Here is a 22,202-nt window from a genome sequence, read left to right as displayed (position 1 = left end):
AATTGTAGTGTGTTAAAAGTAATGGGATTCATATGTATGTATTTTGTGTTGGCCAGTCTTTGTATAACCCTGAGTTACTTTTTTGGTTGGTTATCTGTTTGTATCTAATGAGTCTTCTGTTTTTGTTACTGCAGACTAGTTCAGTAAAACAAAAAGAAAGAAGAAATGCCCGCATTTGTTTAGTGTTTTTTCTTATCGCAAATAAAACAGTAATCTGGTAGTAATCTTTGGCGTTTTCAAGGTCAACTATTGTGATATCTCGATTGCAACATAGAAATACTGGGAAATGACTTTAGACTGATGGCATGTTGTTCAGTCTTATATCTTAAAATGTGAACAAAATCACTGGTTTTCTCTTTACTTTAGACATTACGCTAGAGAATCATTCAAACACTAGCTCTTAAGTGACATTTGTGAAGTAATAACAGCTTCAGCTGTTCTGACATCAGCTGCAGATGTGAATGAATAGAGGAAGTAGTTCCTCATTCAAAAAGATTAGATTTTCCTTTTTATAGAAATGATTATGCTGTCAAACTGCCGTATAAATGCAATATCACACTTGTAGCAAGTACGATATATCTAAATTGTCACTAATGGGATACTGAGGACACAACGCACGCCTCCAACCAGTGCTAATATACAGCCATATTGCACTGCTATGAGTTTGATATTGCTCATGAATAGCACACATATATTTAATAAATAAATTTATTTTTAATAATTAAAAAAACAGCTTAGTTTGCACTTTTATTTAGTTGTATCCAACACTGGTTTGAGAAAAGTAGGTAAAACATTATTCAAAATAGTTGAATACAGGTTTAACATAACCCAATTCTTTTACACTCATAACACAGCATATGTTTGTCAGATATGGAGAAACTCAACTGTTGGGTTAAGAAGTGTAATTGCAATTTAATAATAAAAAAAAGCCCCAATATTGATTTGTTTATATTTGAATCAGAATTTTATAGAGTGTTTGAGTAAACTGTACTTTTAGATGTACGTTTGTTTAGATTGTAACCATTTGTGATTGGGGCGTTTCAAGGTTGAAGATGAAGGAGTTTTACTATGATTGGAAAGGTTTAGGTTCCTTAAGGGTTGTCAGAACCCCCCTCATTTTTATTCATGAGTTCTTTCTAGCCTTTGTCCTATTAAGTCAATGGACTCGTGGATTAGATCTACCTCGTGTCGGTAATATCGTCATGAAAAACTCATGACACTGTGGGCCGTTTGTTCAAAGGGAGAGAATTTAAAAAATAGCGCTGAATAGACATCTGCTCTGTCTTTGAAGAGAAAGTGTCTACCTCCATCACTTCACCTTCTAGTGATCAATATGGGCCATCCAATCAATTGCCACACTCAATCAAACTTTAATAATTCCTTTCAAGCAACATACTTCTAAAGAAGCGTGAACTGAGATAGAAGTCGGTCCAAATTAGGCTCCAGTGGCTCTTTTATTGGGTTAACATACAATGGAGCTTGACGGAAAACAACCTTCATGTTTTGGAAAATAGGTCAAGTTGTATTGAAAAGGACAGTCTGCCAGGCAGCCGGTGTGATCTGGTGAGGACGGACGTGCCGCTTACTATATTTGATGTCCCATTGTTTCCTTTCCTTCTCCTAATTGGCCCTTTCTTAAAATGTTGTAGTTAATTTGGGCTGATTTCTATGCAGCTCAGGCACAAGAGCCTTTAAAGGGCTTTAAAGAGGCGAGTGCGTGAACTATGTGCCGGTGGTGTGCTTTTGTGGCCCTAAGGCTTGTGTACTCACTCCTAGTGGGGGAGTGTAGCTTATATAAATGGAGCATTTAAACAAGAACAAGATGCTCACTCACTATGAAGACTGTATTGTAGTTATTTTAAGTTATGAATTTATTACTGTTGCTATAATGTATGGAATACTGTTCAAAAATCTATTCATTTGAATTGAGAAAATTAAATATGCAATCATGACAACTACTTAGCCATATCAATCCCGTTAAAATAAATATTTTTTGAAATTAAGGTGTAACTACAACCTATAGACTTGCTGCAGCCAAGACACCAATATTTCAATGATATATAAAAGTCAAGTCAAAATGTATTTCTATTACACATTGAAAAACAAAAACAAAGTTGCACCAAAGTGCAAAGAAAACAATACATAAAATCAATACTCAACCGGCCACTTTATTAGGTACACCTTACTAGTACGGAGTTGGACCCCCTTTTGCCTTTAGAACTGCCCTAATCCTTCATGTCATAGATTTAACAATTTTGAGATTTTAAAAAAGAGATTTTGGTGCATATTGACATGATAACATCACACAATTGCAGTAGATTTGTCGGCTGCACATCCATGATGCAAATCTTCCGTTCCACCACATCCCAAAGGTGCTCTATTGGGTTAAGATCTGGTGACTGTGGAGGGCATTTGAGTACTGTAAACTCATTGTCATGTTCAAGAAACCAGTTTGAGATGATCACACTTCATGACATAGCGCGTTATCCTCCTGGAAGTAGCCTTCAGAAGATGGTCATAAAGAGATGGATATGGTCAACAACAATACTCAGGCAGGCTGTGGCGCTCACAATGCTCAATTGGTACTAATGAGCGTGCCAAGAAAATATCCCCCCACATCGTTAAACTAACACCACCAGCCTGAACCATTGATACAAGACCGAATGAATCCTTGCTTTCATGTTGTTGATGATAAATTCTGAGCCTACCAACCGAATGTTCCTTTAAATTACCTTTCTTTCCCATGCTGATGCTCGATTTGAACTGCAGCAGATCGCCTTGATCATGTCTAAATGCAATGAGTTGCTGCCATGTGATTGGCTAATTAGAAATTTGCGTTAACAAGCAATGAGTGTATGTATGTTTTGTTTTTACTTTTGGCATCTGAGCATTTGGACCTGAGAAATGTGATGTCTGATGTCAGACTCAACAAATAAACATGACTTTTGACCTAAACAAGCTCCCTACATTACTATGGAAACCACAGAGACTAACAAAGCTCATCTGGGCCTCTTGTTTTCCTCTCTTTGCTTCCTGTCCTCTTTAAATTTTACTGACTGAAATATTTAACAAAAAAAAAAACAAAAAAAAATTTCAAAATAACCTTTTTTTTTTATTTATTTTTTTTAATCTTTCCCAGTGAATCCTCGATAACAGTGGACCTGCGTCTTAAAGCAGGAACCGGTGGTCATAAACACCATTCCCATGGGAAAGTTTGTAAAAAGCCTCAGTTTGTCTTTTCCTTCAGTGCGACACGTTTCCACTGCAGCTCATAATGCCATTAACTGTGTGTGTGGGGGGGAAAGCTGGTCTAAAGAAAGGGTTTGGGACACGTCAGGAGCTCTGAGCTGCCCACATCTTTAAATTAGCTCTTCATGAGCCACATTGCTTCACACACACACTTTTTCATTCTTTCTGCGTTAAAGCGAGGGGAGGATGAAAGAAAAGCACAATCCTGACCTGCACGAGACGAGTGGCTCCTTCTATAAAAAGATAAACTGGGAGGAAGAGATTAACTAATGTCATCGTCTTTGCACTCTTGCTGCTTTGAGCCAATCAGTTCATTTAAAAACAAATGAACTGGCTTTCTTTTAACCACACTGGGTGTGGGAACAGCAAGGTTTCTTATAAAAAGAGGCAAATAAACTATTCCTTGCCTTTAACACAAAGCCAGAGTCAAGATGTAAACGTATTTTTTAGCACTATATTCTCCCTGACTACAAGCTATTAAAAGTGACCAATGAACACACAGTCCTAAAGTACTGTAAACTACATATGTATTTCAGGATAATATATATTATTATCTAAGTAATAATAATAATATATTATTTTCTTAGTGATGGGTTGTGGCTGGAAGGGCATTCGTTGCATAAAAACTTGCTGGATAAGTTGGCGGTTCATTCCACTGTGGCAATTAATAAATTAATAAAGGGACTAAGCCAAAAAGAAAATAAATAAATGAATGAAAATAAATAATAATAACTTATAGAACTTTAGGTATCTGTACTTTATCTATATGTTTATTTTAGGAAAGTTTTACTTTTACTTTACTAAATTGCAAAGCAAAATATCATACTTTTTACTCTACTTCTAAATGAAGTTGAGTAAACTGTTGTTTTGAAAGAAAAATCATCACATGAAAGATGCTGTACTTGTTTTTGATTGGTGAACAAGCTAAATTTAATTGGCTAACCTGGTAAAGCCAATCACAAACTGCAAAAAACAATTAATTTGTAAATTGTACTTAACTGACCACATTTGTTCTTAAGTCAACAACTCACTAATAATAATAATAATAATAATAATAATAATAATAAAAAAAAAAATAATAATAATAATAATGACAACAGTTTACTACTACAACTAATCATTAGTCATAATAATACTACCATTATTATTAATTTGTAAAAGTAATTCAGGCACATAAATAATGGGCACCTTTTACTATGTTGTTTTACTATCAATAGTATCCTTACTGTGTTGTTTTTAGTTATCTGCAGAACTCACACTCACTTTAAAAGGGTCACACTGCTCGTTAACACAAATTTCTAATCACATGGCAGCAAATGCATTTAGACATGTAGACAGCTGGTCAAGATGATCTGCTACAGTTCAAACTGTGCATCAGAATGGGGAAGAAAGGTAATTTAAGTGACTTTGAACATGGTTGTTAGTGCTAGACAGGCTAGTCTGAGTATTTCAGAAACTGCTGATCTACTGGGATTTTCATCTCTAGGCTTTACAGAGAATATCATGTCAATATGGACCAAAATATTTCCAGTACTTTGTTAAATCTATGCCACAAAGGATTAAGGCAGTGGGTCCAACTCGATACTAGTAAGGTTACCTAATAAAGTGTCTGGTGAGTGTATGTCTAAGAACATTATATGATGCTTAATTCCTTATTTCAATTATTAATATTGAAATTAATATGAATTAATATCAATATTATTAAATTTTGCTGTGATTATATACTGCTAAAAAATAATAAGGGAACAATTAAACAACACAATGTAATACCAAATTTATTGTTTTTAGCAGTATACAGTTGAAGTCAGAATTATCCCACCCCCTCCCCTTTTGTTGTAATTAATATTTTACTTCATATTTTTTTAAGACAGCTTAAAGTGACATTTAAAGGCTTACCTACCTAGGAAGGTTAACTAGGCAGGTTAGGGTAATTAGGCAAGTTAGTGTATTATGATGGTTTGTTTTGTAGACTATCGAAAAACAAAATACCTTAAAGGGGCTAATGATTTTGTCCCCAAAATGGTTTAAAAAAATAAAAACTGCTTTTATTCTAGCCGAAATAAAACATAAATCAATAAATCAAAGGGGGGCTAATATTTCTGACTTCAACTGTCTATACGGCCGCATTTTACAGAGATACATTTCTGTAATACAATGGACAAAGTACAGCAGCTGTTTTATACATCTTATTTATTTAGTTGCCCTTTCTTACACAAGTTTCATCCACATCTTATTGCTCATTCACACAAAGAATTTGGTTTTAAAAAGTGGCTGCAGCACCCCTAATTCCCTCTCACAGTCCTGCAGCTCTACATCCTCGCTGCAGCCACACTTTGGTGGTCTTCAGCCTTCAGTGGGTAATTGATTATGGGATTGAAGCCACAGGGTTTTAAAGGGGGGAAGGTGAAAGAGGTTTCCAAGGTCAATGCCTCCCTCCTCCTTCTCTGCCTTTCCTTTCTCTCAATTATTTGGACAGAGTCTTCAATGTAATAGTCATTAAGGTTCCGCCACCAGGGGAAACTCCAAATATTTGGCTGTGTTTGCTACAACTTTGAACAGAGTAATTCTACGAAAACATGAGGATGTTGTTTAGGTGCGTCTTAGCAGTTTCTAGTTCACAGGCAAGAAGAAAGCAGACATCTGAAGAAAACACAACCCCGTTAAGCAGTACAAAACACACTTTGGCCTCAATGTTGATTAGGAAATATGTGTTCTTCATATGCTCTTTATTTTGCAGCTTTTATGTGATGTTGTTTAATGCACTTTGTATTTTTCCCCTGTCGTATTCGATGACAATAGTACTAAACACGTTTCCAAATATTAAGATGTTTTTTTTTTTGTTTGTTTTTTTGTAATGCCATGTCATTTACAGGAACAGAATTCTAGAGAAAAAAAATGGGGCACATATTCATTTAATCTACTGAATCACAACACTGCGTATAAACAGCTGCTTACCTCACTCTGGCAAAAATCTGTCCGCCATCCCTCCAACTTTATTTGTGTAATTGCATCCAGAAGGGGAACATGAGAGCTGCATGAGCCTTTCTGAACTTGTGAATTATCATTTTAAGGTTAGCCTTGTAGTTGCTAGGTATTCACATGGTTGAACTGTAGTGATAAAAGTAACAGTTCTTGGGTTGTGCATCAATAGGAAAGCATGTTAGAAATCTAAATCTTCCAACATCAGATCTTGCTAGATAAGTATCACTGGTGGACAGACTTTGAGAACTAACACAAAATGGGCTCTATTGTAACGATCTAGGCGCAAAGTCTAAAGCACATATTGCAAAAGCATTAAGGCCATGTCAGAATCCACTTTTGCTGTTTTTAGGACAGAAAATATGGTCTGCATCCTGGCGCATGGTCTAACAGGGTTGTGCATTAAACATGTAATAAACCAATCAGAGTCTCATCTCACATTCCCTTTAGAAGTCAGTTCCATCACACCCAGGGTGCATTTGCTATTTACATGGTGGACTTTGTAAGTGTAAAAATTGAACGCTTTACTAGCGAGAAAACTGGTAAACAATCCATCTGCAGTGTGAGGATAAAAATTGAGCCTCCTCCATTCGGCCTCTTTATTTTCTCTCTTTACTTACTTTACTTTTACTCTTTAATTCACACCTTTACTTTCGTGGATAAGCAAACAGTGTTATGCACACTCTACTAAAGACAACCATTTGTCTATTTAAGCGCTTGACAACACGCCAACAATGCACCTTAACACACCTGCTTTATAGACCGGAACACCCAAACTGTAAAAAATGCTGGGTTCAACAAAATCCTTCATGCTGTCCTAACACAAATCGTTTAAGTTAACTTAATTGTTTTTACAAATTTAAGCGAATTGGACAGAAAAACATTTAGTTGCCCCCAAAAAACTCAAGATTTGTGTTGGTTCAGCTCATTGTATATAAGTAGTTTGAAAAAGCAGCAAAAATATATTTTAAAATCCTGAAAATATACACACTAATGGAACGGGTAAAGAATTCTAAGTCTACAAAGTGGCGCAAATGGATTTGCTATTTAATCAATGTGGCGCAAAACGTGAAAATTATGGTTGAGCTGGGCTGAAAATAGCAGCAAATGGCCAAACAATTCTTGTGCCTTATTGTGCTGGGTGTATGATAGGGCCCAATAACTTACCTCACTAAAATAAGCTCAAACAACTTGAAGTAAAATCATAAAATACAGTCTAGTCATATCTTAGATATAGTTATTTATTTAAAATCATAATGCCAATTTTGTGATTATCTGAACTACAACAAGGAATATTTCAGCTCTAATCGTTTTTTACAGCAGATTTCTCAATGTGCAGCGTTACTGACAATCATGATCTTAATGTTCATAATCCTAGATAGCATATCATAAATTGCAGACAATAGTTTAATTATGCAAGAATACAGCGGTATTTGTGATTTGCTGTTTGTATAATTGTGTAAACTGTAAAAAGCAATTAGTTACTTTATTTAAAAAAAAGGGGCAAACCTTTGCGGTAAAGGCAACACGTTGATTTAACTTAAAGTCAGTAAACCCATTGACTTACTTTTATAAATATCCACATAGTTTGTTTTCCTAATAATTATAAGGCAACAAGTTTACTCTCTTTTTTTAAGTCAAATAATTGCTTTTTTACAGTGTATTATACATTTCTTTTATCTAATATTATTTTTCTGGGGCACACAGTCGCCTCACAGCCAGAAAGTTGCTGGTTTAAGTTCCAGCTGGACCAGTAGGCATTTCTGTGTGGAGTTGTATGTTTTTCTCGTGTTGGTGTGGGTTTCTTCCGGGTCCTTCGATTTCCCCCACAATCCAAAGACATGTACTATAGGTGAATTGGATGAATTAAATTGGCCATAATGTATGAGTGTGTGTGCAAATCTGAGAGTGTATGAGTGTTTCCTTGTACTGAGTTGTGGCTAGAAGTGCATCGACTGCATAAAATATATGCTGGAATAGTTGGTGGTTCATTCTGCCCTGATAAGTATGGGACTAAGCCGAAAGAGAATGGATGAATGAATTTTTCTCTATGAAAGTATTTTGCATGCATCAGGATAAAAATAGACGATATTAAGAGGTGGATGATATGAAACATTTTATATATTGCTGGGTGATTACTTTGATTATTTATGTTATTTCAACACCTATTCCTTGTTCATAATTATTGCACATGCACAACAACACAGGGATTTTTTACAAATAAATCCATGTTAGTATTAGCATATTGTCGTTTGATTCTCTTGTGCACCATCTGTCTTGAGCTAATATTATGTATAATCACCAATTAATTATTCCTAATGTGAACTGGTGATCATTTATTCCCATCCAGATGGTTGTTACTCAGCCTTGGAACAAAGTCAATTGAAGGATCCGTTGCTTACAGTTTGAAGGCTTGGGACGGTGGTGAAAAAACCTGACTTCATATATTCAGCTAAGTCGCAACCAATTAGATTGGCTAAGCATAAAGTGGGCGTGGCTGTAGAGATGACAGTGAACAGAAGAGCGGCCCCTGGAAACACGAGCAACACAGGAAATGTTCAATATGTTGGAGAGTGTTAAAAACCGTGCTGCAGCTTTCTTTAGCGAGGAGCCCTTTCTGACAGTGCTCAAACTCTGTTATTCTTGGCTGTGAGTCTGGGCCCTCTCTCCGGATCTACCTCTCTCTCTCTCTCCCTCTCTCTCTCTCTGTGGTGGCGAGTACAGTCAAAACCAAAAGAAAACATGCTTCGAAAGAGAAAAGTTGGGAAATAGCAGAAGGGGGATAGTAACCCTCTCCTCATTTGCCATGAAGAATGTATTTATTGCATGTATTTAGGACCAGTGCCCAAGAGAATCTCATTATGTAAGATGTATAGCCACTTACTTGAAAATGATTAACGCTATTCCAGTGCACAGTGTGTTGCACTAGCTCATCACGAGAGAAATTAGTTTGAAGCATCTAAAGTAAGAGCTCCTGGCAAAAGACTTTGTGTTGTGTTGCAGCTGTTCTTAATGTTTGAATATCGTGTAAAAAGAAATTAAGGGGAAAATTGGTATTCCTACAAATATTTGATCAAGGTATCATGCCATATATGTTTTGCTGAGCGGTAAATGAAAAGCATTTGTGCGGTTCTTTAGTAACATGACCCCCCCTCAAAAAAAAAAAAAAAAATTGTGGAATGCCAAGTTGCAAATCTGGCCTCTCCCTCTCCTTCCTTCGTCTCTGATAGCAGAACATTTGCACGCTACTGACACTCTGTGGCAACCACAGGGAATCCTCCACATTCCTACCAATCACTGATACAGATTAAAATTGTGAAAAAGTAAATCTAAGTATACTGCTGTTGACTTTGACAGACACGGTAAGAGGTGTTTGCACCAGGTTTCCCTGAACTAAGACTCAAGTATGGTTAATAATCCGGCATGTGAATGTGTCCTCTGGAATTTGGAAGCTGAAAATGAAATGAAAGGAAAAAGTAGTCAAGCTTTAGCTTAACGTTTGTTAAAAGGTGCTCAACCCCATTAAACATGTAAGACCTACTGCAACCTTAAAGTAACACACTCATCTTTTTTGTAAACTGTGGGTTTCTGACTGATAGCAGCAGTATGACAAATGCCATGTTTCCTTAATAGAGATTTAACTTGCATTTTTGTGAAAGCAGTTGATGGAGATTGAGCAGCAACATGGATTTATCTATCTATCTATCTATCTATCTATCTATCTATCTATCTATCTATCTATCTATCTATCTATCTATCTATCTATCTATCTATCTATCTATCTATCTATCTATCTATCTATCTATCTATCTATCTATCTATCTATCTATCTATCTATCTATCTATCTATCCTATCATAACCTATTTTTTGTCTGTCTGTCCATCCGTCCGTCCGACTTGTGCACACTATCAGAAAAATTATACAAAAGCTGTCACGGTACACATATGTATGAAAAGGGTCTATTTTAGTACCTACAAATTTAAAGAAGTAAACCTTTCCAGTTAAGTAGTTGAACATGATGCTACACTTTAAAAATCCATTAATTAACAGGTTCTGGTTTTTCACGATTCTCTGTTTTTTCTCCATGTAATTGTGGTTGTGAATTATATTATAGGACCTTAATCTTTGCTCTGTGGAATTTGGATATTTAAAATTATCTGTGCAGTTTAACAAGATGACTTTTATTGATATATTAGTAGTTTGAAGCAATATATCTAATAAGAAACATAAGAGAGAGAATTAGGTTGATAAAATATGTTTTTAGGAAATGTTCTAGCAGTTTATTACCAGGTTTTTGTAGAGTAATTTATAACACCAATACAGATAACATCAAACTATTACATTTGTAATTAGTGTCTTTGAAAATTTTCAAAATCACAAGTTTTTGTAGATCTCATAAGCAATTTTAAAGAATAAAAAATTAAACAAATAGATGCAAAAAACATGAATCACAAAATACATTTTGGAAGATATTACAGTGTAAATGTAAATGCAATGTAAATTAAGCCCAATTCCCAATTAAGGAAATGTAAAAAAATAAAAAATGCAGGTTCTGTTTTGACTTTGAAAAGTTAACCCAAAGTTTAAAAATATGTTGCCATTTACTGTACTCACCCATCACTTATCACAATCCTGTCTTAGTTTCCTTTTTCTGTTGAAGAATATAAGAATCCTGTAACCATTACCTTTCATATTAGGAAAAACAAGTAAAAAGAAACTCCAACAGGTTTGAGACCATTTGATGAACTATCCCTTTAATGGATGCTTTGTCATGCAAAACAATTACCGCATCCCACCATGTCATCCATAATTGTGCACAAATGTTTTGGCTAAATACATTTACAAATATCAGAGGAGCCTTTGATCAAGAGGCTTAACAACTTGCTCTTAAAAAAGTACTGGAGCACAGTGACCTTTTCTTCAGTATGGAGTGCTTGATACAGCCCTGACAGTTCTTTCTGCTCCTACTGTGCTCAAAGCCATTGGTCATAATTAAAACATTATGATTTGTGCTTGCAGGCATTTTATTGACCCCGAAATATAAATGCTAGACAAAAGGAATTCTCCAGCAACAACAGTTTAATTATGTGTTTTATGAATGTGCACATCCTGTACTCTGTAAAATAGGGTTGGTAAGATTTTTTAAAGTTTTTAATTTAAAACACATTAAAATCATTAATGATGGTGTAACATGGCTCTTTAGAGATCAATATATATTAACTGTTTAATAATCACCTGTGTGTGGCACGATGGCTCAGGTGGCTTGTGTTCATGTGGGTTTCCTCTGGGTGCTCTGGTTTCCCCCCACAGTCTAAATGCAGCATAGGTGAGTTGAATAAACTGAATTGGCCGTAGTGTATTAGGACCCGTTTACACTAATATGTTTCAGTTTTAAAACGTTTAAGTTTTGCTGTGGTTACGCCATCCATCCACACAATGCCAGAGTTTTCGAGGTCTGAAAACGGAGCGTTTTAAAAATGTTAAAGAGGCTGTTTTTATTCTAAAATGCTGCTGCTCCGTGTTAGTGTGAATGGGGGAAAACGGAGAAATCTAAAAATATTAAGTTGCCTACAAAAAGTTCAGTCTTGCTCAACTCCAGAGGACACATCAAGGGAATCTTCAAAGGGAACAGTGTATATCATAACCTCATTCACATCACCCTAGCTACGTTGTTTCACTTTCTTAACTATAATATGGAAACATGATATAAAGATCTGTCTATTTACATTTAAATATTAGCTACTTAAAAGACACTAAAAATGTTGAGGCATCATGTAGCTACATATTTATATGACCGTCATCTTCAGTGTATGCATATTTAAAACAAAACGGAGCCTACAACATTACTGCCTCCTTTCATTGTCATTGAAAAATATGAAACACACCCTCTCTTTTGCTGAATACAGATTTAATAATTAATGATGGCTATTATAAGAGTATAACATACAATAAGTTTATACATTATAGAAAACTAACGCAAGCAATCAGTCAAATATGTAAAATCAGTGTACGCGGTTACATAAATTAATACATTAGCCTAACTTATTTTTGCGCTCAGCCAAAACACGTTACTTAAGAACAAGTAATAAATTCAAAAGACCAAAGTCTTTCCCATATGTCTTTAGATAAAGACAACAAGATGAATTAAATATCATGTTAAGCAAATATAGTGAGATTAGATCAGGCAGTAGATCCTTGATTAGCAGTCCGACGTGCACAACTCTCATCTGGGTAGATATGGAAAGACTGCCTGGTGCTTGGACCTCTAAAATAAAGACTAAAATGAATGAGTCAATGGATGAAATTTGTGTATCAGATAATCCTGAATACTTAGCATTAGCATTGTAGCTTAGCAGAGCACAGTGACTTTGATAGCGGGACTGCAGTTCAAACCAGAAAGAATATGAATGATCAAAGTTCATAATAGTGCCACTTCTAAATGATCTGCAATTTTTCTACATACAGTACTCACCGGTAGGTCATCTATGCTCTTAATTTAATTCACAAATCTCTTTGAGAGCAGAGCAGTGTTCTTAGTGCTTTCCATATGAAAGACCCTTAATTGAAACTAGCATTCATCTCAAGTATTCATCGGAGCCAAAGCCTCATCCTATTCTCTTTCAGGCCACTGCTAAGCAACGACCTACAGAGGATTTATTTTTTCGGTGAGAGGGGATTGAATATTGATGCTTTGTGGTGGTCTGTTTTGCTTTCGATAAAGGTTTAGGGGATGTGGGTGAAAAAAGACATACCTAACTCTTTATGATCCTCAGAATTTTTGCTCCTTTTCGTACTGAGATGGTCAGGGAATGGGAAGGAACTAGCGATTGACATGGCAAAGCATCCGGAAAACCTACGTTCCAGGAGAGAAAACACATTTAGTATTGTTCAAAGGTTCCTGTGTTGCTCCTGCTTTCAGACAGTGGAGAACGATTGCTTGGAGTACAACCAGGATAAACCACAAGATCCCAGGTCTGTCGTGGATGAAGAGAGCATTCATATTGTTGTTGAAGATTTGGGAATAGACAACCCTGGATTTAGCCTGTCTGAAATTGAGCGCTGTGGTCTACCTCAACAGATCACAATGGGCCGCTCTGCAAGTTCGGTGTCCATGTCTCAAAGAGCAGCACTAAAAAAGAAACTTGCGCCACTTTCCTCTTTACCTCTTCAATCCAGAACAATCCAAAACAACGAGGACGACTCTACTGTTGACTCTCTGTTGTACGGATCTGGCAGCTCTAACATTGGAGATGATGGTCTTCTCACTCCACCTGTTATTAATCTTATTCCTCCAACACCTTCTGACGTGATCGATGATGACCAGTTTTTTGACATGAACTCAGAAGAAGAGAGCCCGCAGCAAACATCAGGCAGCGAAGGAGTGGAGAGTATTGGGAGTGCTGCTATTGGAGAACAGGAAAGCGAGGAAGATGTAGACCAAGGCATGGAGTCTGAAGTTAATCAAGGGGCCAAGGAGGAAGATTGTCCAGTGGTAGAGCCCAAAAAGGAAGAAACATTCAAGAAGAACAATGTGGATAAGTCTACAATCCAATTCCTGCGTAGCACATTTCAAGTACCACCTCTTCCTGAATATCCGCGAAAAAGTAAGAAGCTACAGCAATGTGAGGAACTCCGTAGCAGAGTAGATTGACCTTTGTCATTATACATTCTGAAATAGTCACTTGTTCGTTTGTGTTGTCAGAAAGCCTCAATACTGGAATCAGTTTGCTGCAGTTCACTGAACACAATCTGGGTGAGTCTCTTTTTATATGTGATTCATTTGAACAATGCTATTGGCAAAATTCAATTGCATATGCAGGATGTGCCTAGAAACAGAAGGAATGAGAAATGTTTTTCATCTAATCACAAGACATGATAGTGTGTGCTCATCAAAAATATGTTCAGCTCTACAGTATACACTGCATCCGGAAAATATTCATAGCGCTTCACTTTTTCCATATTTTGTACAGCCTTATTCCAAAAGGGATTAAATTAATTTATTTCCTCAACATTCTACACACAATATCCCATAATGACAATATAAAAATATATATTTTTAATTGTTGCAAATTTATTTAAAATAAAAAACCTGAAAACTCACATGTACACAAGTATTCACAGTCTTTGCTTAATACTTTGTTGATGCACCTTTGGCAGCATTTACAGCCTTAAATCTTTTTGAATATGATGCCACAAGCTCGCCACACCTGTCTTTGGGAATTTTTGCCCATTCCTCTTTGCAGTTCCTCTCAAGCTCTATCAGCAACGTGATGATGGGAAGCGACAATGTACAGCCATTTTCAGATCTCTTTAGAGAGGTTCAATAGAATTTAGGTCTGGGCTCTGACTGGGCCCCTCAAGGACAATCACAGAGTTGTTGTGAAGCAACTCCATTGATATTTTGGCGGTGTGCTTTGGGTCATTGTCCTGCTGGATGATAAACCTTCGCCCCAGTCTGAGGTCAAGAGCCCCCTAAAGCAGGTTATCATTCAGGATGTCTCTGTACATTGCTGCATTCATCTTTCCCTCTATCCTGACTAGTCTTCCACTTTCTACTGCTGAAAAACATCCCCACAGCATGATGCTGCCACCACCATGCTTCACTGTAGGGATGGTATTAGCCTGGTGATGAGCTGTGCCGAGTTTTCTCCAAACGTAACACCTGGCATTCACCCAAAGAGTTCAATTTGAACACCAGACCAGAGAATTTTGTTTCTTATGTTCTGAAAGTCCTTCAGATGCCTTTTGGCAAATTCCAGGCAGGGAGTGGCTTCCGTCTAGCCACTTTACCATACAGGCCTGATTGGTGGATCTTTTGCTTATGGATGATGGAGGTCACTGTGCTCATTGGAACTTTCAGAGCAGCAGACATTTTTCTGTAGCCTTTCCCAGCCTTGTGCCTTGAGACAATCCTGTCTCGGAGGTCTACAGACAATTGCTTTGACTTCATGCTTGGTTTGTGCTTTGACATGCACTGTCAACCCTGGGATCTCATATAGACAGGTGTATGCCTTTTCAAATAATGTCCAATCAATTGAATTTACCACAGGTGAACTCTAATTAAGCTGCTGAAATATCTCAAGAATGATCAGTGGACACAGAATGTACCTGACCTCAATTTAGAACTTCAATTGCAAAGGCTGTGAATATTTATGTAGATGTGATTTTTCAGGTTTTTGATAAATTTACAACAATTAAAAAATAATAATAATAAAATCACTTTGTCATTATGGTGTATTGTGTTTATAATTTTGAGGAAATAAATGATTTTAACCCATTGTGTAATACGGCTGTAACATAAAAAAATGTGGAAAAAGTGATAAGCCATGAATGCTTTCCGGATGCACTGTATAACCTTTGATTAATATAGTTCTTCAGTGAAACTGATATCTAAGACAGTCTGGATTGCTCACCATCCACTTGAATGTCTGAAATGCTGATATCTTGTCTTTCATGACTCATCTTTTTTGGGATTTTTACTCATCCAGGTGTGGTTTTCAGTGGAAAGGGCACAGTTCAGAGGGTGTGGGTGGACATGCCACTGTGCAGGTCCCATCATGCACAAAGCAAGTCCTCACGACAAAGATATTTAGACCCTTTAGAGCGGTGTGCTGTTGCTCTTGTCCTTATTGTTTGGTCTGAAAAAATGACACCAACTGAGGTGTTGTGCTGTGACCAAAGGGAAAACTGTTTAAGGACAATGGTGTCTATGCTGTAGCAAGGGACTGCATTTATGCAACTTTATCTGATGATTCCCCAACGTAAAGCCACATGACCTGTTCTCAAGTGCAGCCTGAAACCTTTAAACACATATAGGAGCCACAAATCTTCTATGAATGAGTCAGCCCAATACCAATAAGTATCTTTTTTAAATCCCCGCTGTACTTAGATCTGTATTAGAAAACAAAGTGATATCATGTAATTTTTTTAAATAATTTTTTATCATAGGCCAAAATAAATGTCTTTTTAGAGTTTGTAACTGCTTGCTAAAGCAAACTTTCTGAAAGAGCTCTGGTTGGTTAACATCATTGAACTACCTTGAATCCGTGGGAATTGCTCGATAGTTGAGTGGACAATAGTGGATAGTTTTGTTTTTTTTTCTTAAGTTTGAAACAGTTTGCTAAAGTGATCTACATAGAGCTTTTGCACCGGTTGGTAAACACTTTGAACTTTGGTCCTTGGGAAATGGAATCACATGGTGGGAAATAGGCACCAAGTGTGCCTCACAAAAGTGGAACTAGAAACATTTCAGGCTCCCCCTTGTGGCTGAAAGTATCATGGTGCATTCACACCAGACGTGGATGAAGCGTCAAGCTTGAGTGATTTACATGTTGCCAATGCAAAGATGCGAATAGATAGTGTTTATTTAAAAGTGTTTATTTAACTTGCGAACTACGCGATTTGAAAATCTGAACTTTAGCAGACATTTGCGTCAAATTAACCAATCAGGAGCTTGCTCTTAAAGGAGCGTGATTATGACGTAGCACCTGCAGTTGGTGTCCCGAGGGCAAATCCTCCTGCCAACACCGACAAAAACTTAACAAACCAGGCTCGACTCACCATCAGAAGCGCCACTGAAACCTTCCATCATCCAGGTACAGTTTCTGGAGGAGTTGATGAAGTCATAGAGCTGGGAGCACCTTGGAAAGGATCTAGTGCATTTATTCCCCATTAGAGATCATAAATGGCACCTGTCTTGGGTCTGTGGATTTTTTTTACCAGGAATTTTATTTGACATTTCAAAGCAACTTTTACAGAAAACTTTGCTTCGGCTGGTTAACACTTTCGAAACACTAAGCAGCAATTTCACAATAGCTAGGTGTGCACTGAGGCTTTCCTTTTTGAATGTGGAAATCTTTCCTGTACATTTCTTCTGTCAAGTCTTTTGAGATTAGAAACAAGTAAAAAAAACATAAACACATCAATAAGCTGCCTTAAAATATAAATTGAAGTTTTACTTCGAACAGTGTTTTTTTATATTTAATTGTGTAGATCTGCTTTAAAGCAGTCTATTATATGAAGTGCTATTTAAATAAATATGTTGTGACTGGAAAAAACAAAACAAAAAGCGCTCTGGGGTAAGAGTGACTGTTACCCTGATGAAGGCAGACTTCTGCCGAAACGCGTTGGTTTTTAGAGATCTAGCCATGTGAATAAAGGCTTTTTAATTTTTTCACTTTACTCGAGTGCCTTGGACTGATTCTTGTTGCAAATGTTGTGACTGGAATTCAGATAGCCCTGGCTTGGTCAGTTAGCATTTCTGTGTGTTTGCATGTTCTCCCCATGTTCACGTGGGTTTCATCTGGGTGCACTGTTTTCCCCTACAGTCCAAAGACTGAAGGTATACTGTAGATGAATTGAATACGCTAAATTGGCTGTAGTGAATGTGTGTGAATGCAAGAGCGTATGGGTGTTTCCCAGTTTTGGGTTGTGGCTGGAAGGTCATCCGCTGCGTAAAATAATTGCTGGATAAGTTGGTGGTTGATTCCGCTGAGGCGACCCCTGGTTAATAAGGAGATTAAGCGAATAAATGAATGAATGGAATGCTGATTTATTTACAACACATCTATATCCCTTTTGTCAGATGCTTTCTTAATTGTTGATTTCACAGCTTTTTGTTTGGTTTCATTTATTATTGATAGGAAAGTGCACAATATGTATTTATGTTTTCATATTAAGGTAATTTGCAGGCCAATTGTGGGGGCAACAATGGGACGTTTGCTAACAGTATATTTCTGCAAAGGTATTTCAAACTTCTTTTTACCTCTAACCAAAGAACAAATATATTGTATATCATATTGTATATCAAGTGTATCAAGGCCTGTAAGAGCATTGTCAGATCTGAATAAATATATGCCCTGACAGCACAGGTGTGCTAAATCGTTTCCAGCATTTGAACAGTTTTTCATAACTCACTCTTCTTAAAGTTCAGCGAGTTTGGTTCAAAGGAAACCGTATTCTCCGGTGCCGTGTTTCACACTGGTACAGAGTGCAATGGAGACTTGGGGGAAACAGCTGGCAGGGCGGAAAGACCTAGATACTTCCCACGATCCCAAAGGCCCCTTTCGCTCTGATCCTACAAATATCTCTACCTCTACCTCCTTCGGCCACATGGTTTTCGAGTAATCCAGTTTGCAATTTACTGGCTGTTTGCAAGGAGGAGAATGTGTTGAAGAACAGCACATATGCATGCTATTCTCCTGAAGCGAAATCTCGTTTTTGTCTCCCTCAGATCTTGACCTGTGTTAAGTCCTTGGCTTTACTGAGTTTTCCCTGCAGTCTCAGGGAACATATCCTCTTCCTGTTCACTGTCTAGAACGACCAGAGCTGACTGTACAGCACAGACCGTGTGAAGTGGCCCAGTTTCTGAAAGCCTCCTTTCCTTCGCGGGACCATTTTAGATCTATCTGGGGACTAAACAAACTGAGACGCTGTCTCATTTCTAATCATCATGTTTTGCACTTTTGTTCTTTTTGAACAGACTTAATTACAATATGAATAGATTTATTTGATAGCTTAAGTGTAGGTTGGTGGGTAAAAAGGATCTTGTTTGTTGTTTAAATAGGACAGTTTTGCACAGTTGGTGCTGGAATCTGGACGAATTCTGAATGGCAGTTTAAAGGTCGTTTTGCTCTCACAATTTATTTGCACTGGAATCAAGTCACTCTCCCTTATTTCTGCGTGTCAAGTCAAGTCACATTTATAGTCATTTCAACCATAACTTGGTTGGAATAAATTTATTCAATTACATTTATTTATGAAATTTAACATGCTAATGTGCTAATGCTAGTTTGCCGCTAACTGAGATTTAAGTTGACATTTGGTGTTTACTGGCTGTACCTAAATTCATTTCCATTAAACATTATGTTTACAGTAAGCTGGGAATAAATTAAGTAGGGAATTCTGGTCATTTCCCACCCCTGTCACAACTCAATTTGGTTAAATAATTACTTCTAAGTCTGCACAAAGTCTGCATTGTTTGCCTACAGTTACATTATTACTTGATTTAGAAAGGTAAATGTGATGAAGTCATGGATGTAAAGCACAGATACATGCATGCATTATCATATGATCACAGTTAATGATAAAATAATGTATATAAGCAATAAGAGGGACGCAGAGGGTACTGGTTCAAGAAGGTCACTGGTTCGAGCCTCGGCTGGGTCAGTTTGGACCCAGTTGTGTGGAGTTTGCATGTTCATGGTACTCAGGTTTCTCCCACAAGTCCAACAACATGCGGTATAGGTAAATTAGAGATAAGATAAAAAATGTCTGTGGTGTGTGTGTGTGAATGAGTGTGTATGGATGCTTCCCAGTGATGGGTTGCAGCTGGAAGGGCATCCAGTGCGTAAAACAATTGCTGGATTAGTTGGCGGTTTATTCAGCTGTGTTGACCCCAGATTAATAAAGTGGACTAAGGTGAAAAGAAAATGAATAAATGAATAAGCAACTAAGAATTTCTTTAATGAGCTGCCTCCTAATATTTTAGTCAAAATAATATTTTTAAGCACTGCATAATTTTGCGTTACTGTATACTTTTTGATTAAGGTGATCATGGTCACATTTATTGCATTTATAGCATATTTATGCAACAAAACAACCAAGAAACATCAGTTTAGAGGGGCTAAAGAAATTTAATGTAATGTAATGTGTATGTATATAGCACATTTATCGTGTATGGCCATACACCCAAAGCGCTTTACAACCATGAGGGGGAGGGGGGCTCCCTCCACACCCCCACCAGTGGATGTTGTAATGGCAGCCAGTGCGCTCACCACACACCAACTATAGGTTGAGTGAAGAGTCAGTGATAGAGCCATTTCGGTGGATGGGGATGATTTGGTAGGGGCCAATGGAGGGAATTTGGCCAGGACACCAGGGTTGCACCACTTTTTACGACAAGTTTAACGTCTCATCCGAAGATGGTGCTCACTGACAATATAGTGTCTCCTTCAGCTTACTGGGGCATTAGAACTCTCACAGACCACAGGTTAAGCACCCCCTGATGGCCTCACTCACACCACCCCCAACAGCAACCTAGTTTTTCCAATGTGGTCTCCCATCCAGGTACTGACCAGGTACCTCAGCCCTGCTTAGCTTCAGTGAATAATCTGTAGACCCACACGGAATCTCCAGATTTACGCAGATTTTTAGCCCATCATTGAGTCTGTGTATTTACTTGTGTAAATGTGTGTAAATTTATATTTATTAAGTTTCTTTTATTAATTTCAGTAATACTTTTGTCTAATATGAAAATGTGCATATGATTTATTTACAATACAGTTTATATAGTAACAGTTTCTGTTTTTTAAATACTTGAGAGACGTGCTTTGTTCATCAAATAAGTGGATCTAGATGGATTTGCATTGTAAACATTAAATAAAAGTTAAAAAGCTATTATTTTTTTATTTCATGTATTAAGTTTTTTAGTTTCAATACTGCCAAAATCATTCTGCATAAATACGCAGATTTTTTTAAACAAAATTTTCTGCAGAAATAGCAAAAAAATATCCGCAGATTCTGTCTGGCCCCACTAATCGGTCTTGGGCTGCATTTTGATATGGCTGGAGCTAAAATGTCAGTTCTTCATCTTTAAGAGGGAAGGACAGTGCTGTATGTGTCAGAGGAGCTTCGCAGTGAACGTTTGTTAGCCCCTATATGCAAGTACAGTATGTCTTTTTAGGGGCCAGCAAGATTATTGTTGGGACTAGTGAGATCTTACATATTTTATGTGATGCTCTGGGTCTTGTTCTCATACTCTGTTTGTGGTAAAGATAAGGCTTCCAATAATTCTCTCAGCTGTTTTTACAAGGCATCGCAAGACCCTGTGGTCTGAATCATTGCATTTTCCAAACCATGTTGTTAGAATGCTTACAATTGTTTTTGTGTAGAATTGTGGTCAGGAAGGGTGGATGGAAAGAGACGCTGCTGTGCTTTTTTGGCTAGTGAGGTGGTGCAAGGGATGTTCAGACCAAAAACGTATCCATATCGTCTCTACAGGACACCCTTTGAAGCGATATGGGTGGTGGTCAGTGTAAGGCTTTCTGAAGTCTGTGCCTTCGTTTGTTTTGTCAACATTTTGAGAGAAATTGTTATATGCACAGCAGTCTGCTAGATACTCCAGCTTGGTTTTATATGATGACTCAACATTGTCGCTGATGAGGCCCAGTGCTGCAATGTCGTCCTCCAGCTTGATGGTGTGGTTTGTACTGCATTTGGCAGCTCAGTCATGAGTCATCAGGGTGAAGAAAAAAAACCAATAGGGCTCCAGTGCTCAGTATGATGGTGCCGGCCAGTTAGATGTCTGGAGTCTCCCAGAAGGAAAATACAAATATACTGTTTAGGGAGGTGTTATTGTTGAGAAAGCTTAGTTAATTTGTTACATTTTAAGAGATAATTGTATTGAATATATGGATGTTTTAACTTGTATTTTTCAGATATTTACCTGTAAAGAGTCTATATAAATATAATGCATTCCTGTGACGGGTAGGTTGAATTTCAGCATCAGCATTACTATAGTCTTAAGTACCACATAATCCTAGAATTCAGTGTAAAATGCTGATTGTGAGGACAAAAATATTTCTTATTGTTCTTAAAGTTGTGATTTTTATTTTTATGGATAGTGTGGTGCATTGTTTTTTGCATTTATGTATAAAAAAAATCTTGACAGGCAATTGTAGGATTTTCATTTTAGGGGGCTCAGCTCTTTATGGGGGTAAACAAAATATATATTTGTTAAAATTTATTTCTTCTATTTGTTATATTGGAATATATATATATATATATATATATATATATATATATATATATATATATATATATATATATATATATATATATATATATATTTTTTTTTTTTTTTTATGCAGTTTTTCTTTTTTTAAAAACATTTTAAATCATTTTAAATTATTAGCCTCTTTAAGCTATATATTTTTGGAAAAAATGAAAGATAATTTTTTTACAGAACAAACTA

At 36.9% G+C, this 22,202-nt stretch overlaps 1 protein-coding gene across 5 annotated transcripts in view; it reads left to right on the top strand.

The window, feature by feature from the left end:
* The window catches only part of LOC101882067 (uncharacterized), a 180,357-nt gene that overhangs the window by 125,340 nt on the left and 32,815 nt on the right, over positions 1–22,202 (top strand). The window contains exons 5-6 of one of the 5 annotated variants that reach the window (XM_087279566.1): positions 13,149–13,833; positions 13,932–13,982. The exons of 1 other annotated variant lie outside the window; for it this stretch is intronic. In XM_087279566.1, coding sequence (XP_087135692.1) covers positions 13,149–13,833; positions 13,932–13,982 — 736 coding nt within the window. Of the gene's footprint in view, positions 1–6,106; positions 13,834–13,907; positions 13,983–22,202 lie in introns of those variants that run through there. 3 more of the 5 variants (XM_087279565.1, XM_087279568.1, XM_087279567.1) reach the window with 3 other exon arrangements.

Source organism: Danio rerio, chromosome 13 (genome assembly GCF_052040795.2).
Source record: "Danio rerio strain M-AB ecotype USA chromosome 13, GRCz13ab, whole genome shotgun sequence".
NCBI lineage: Eukaryota > Metazoa > Chordata > Actinopteri > Cypriniformes > Danionidae > Danio > Danio rerio.
This window is presented reverse-complemented; position numbering and strand designations above follow the sequence as displayed.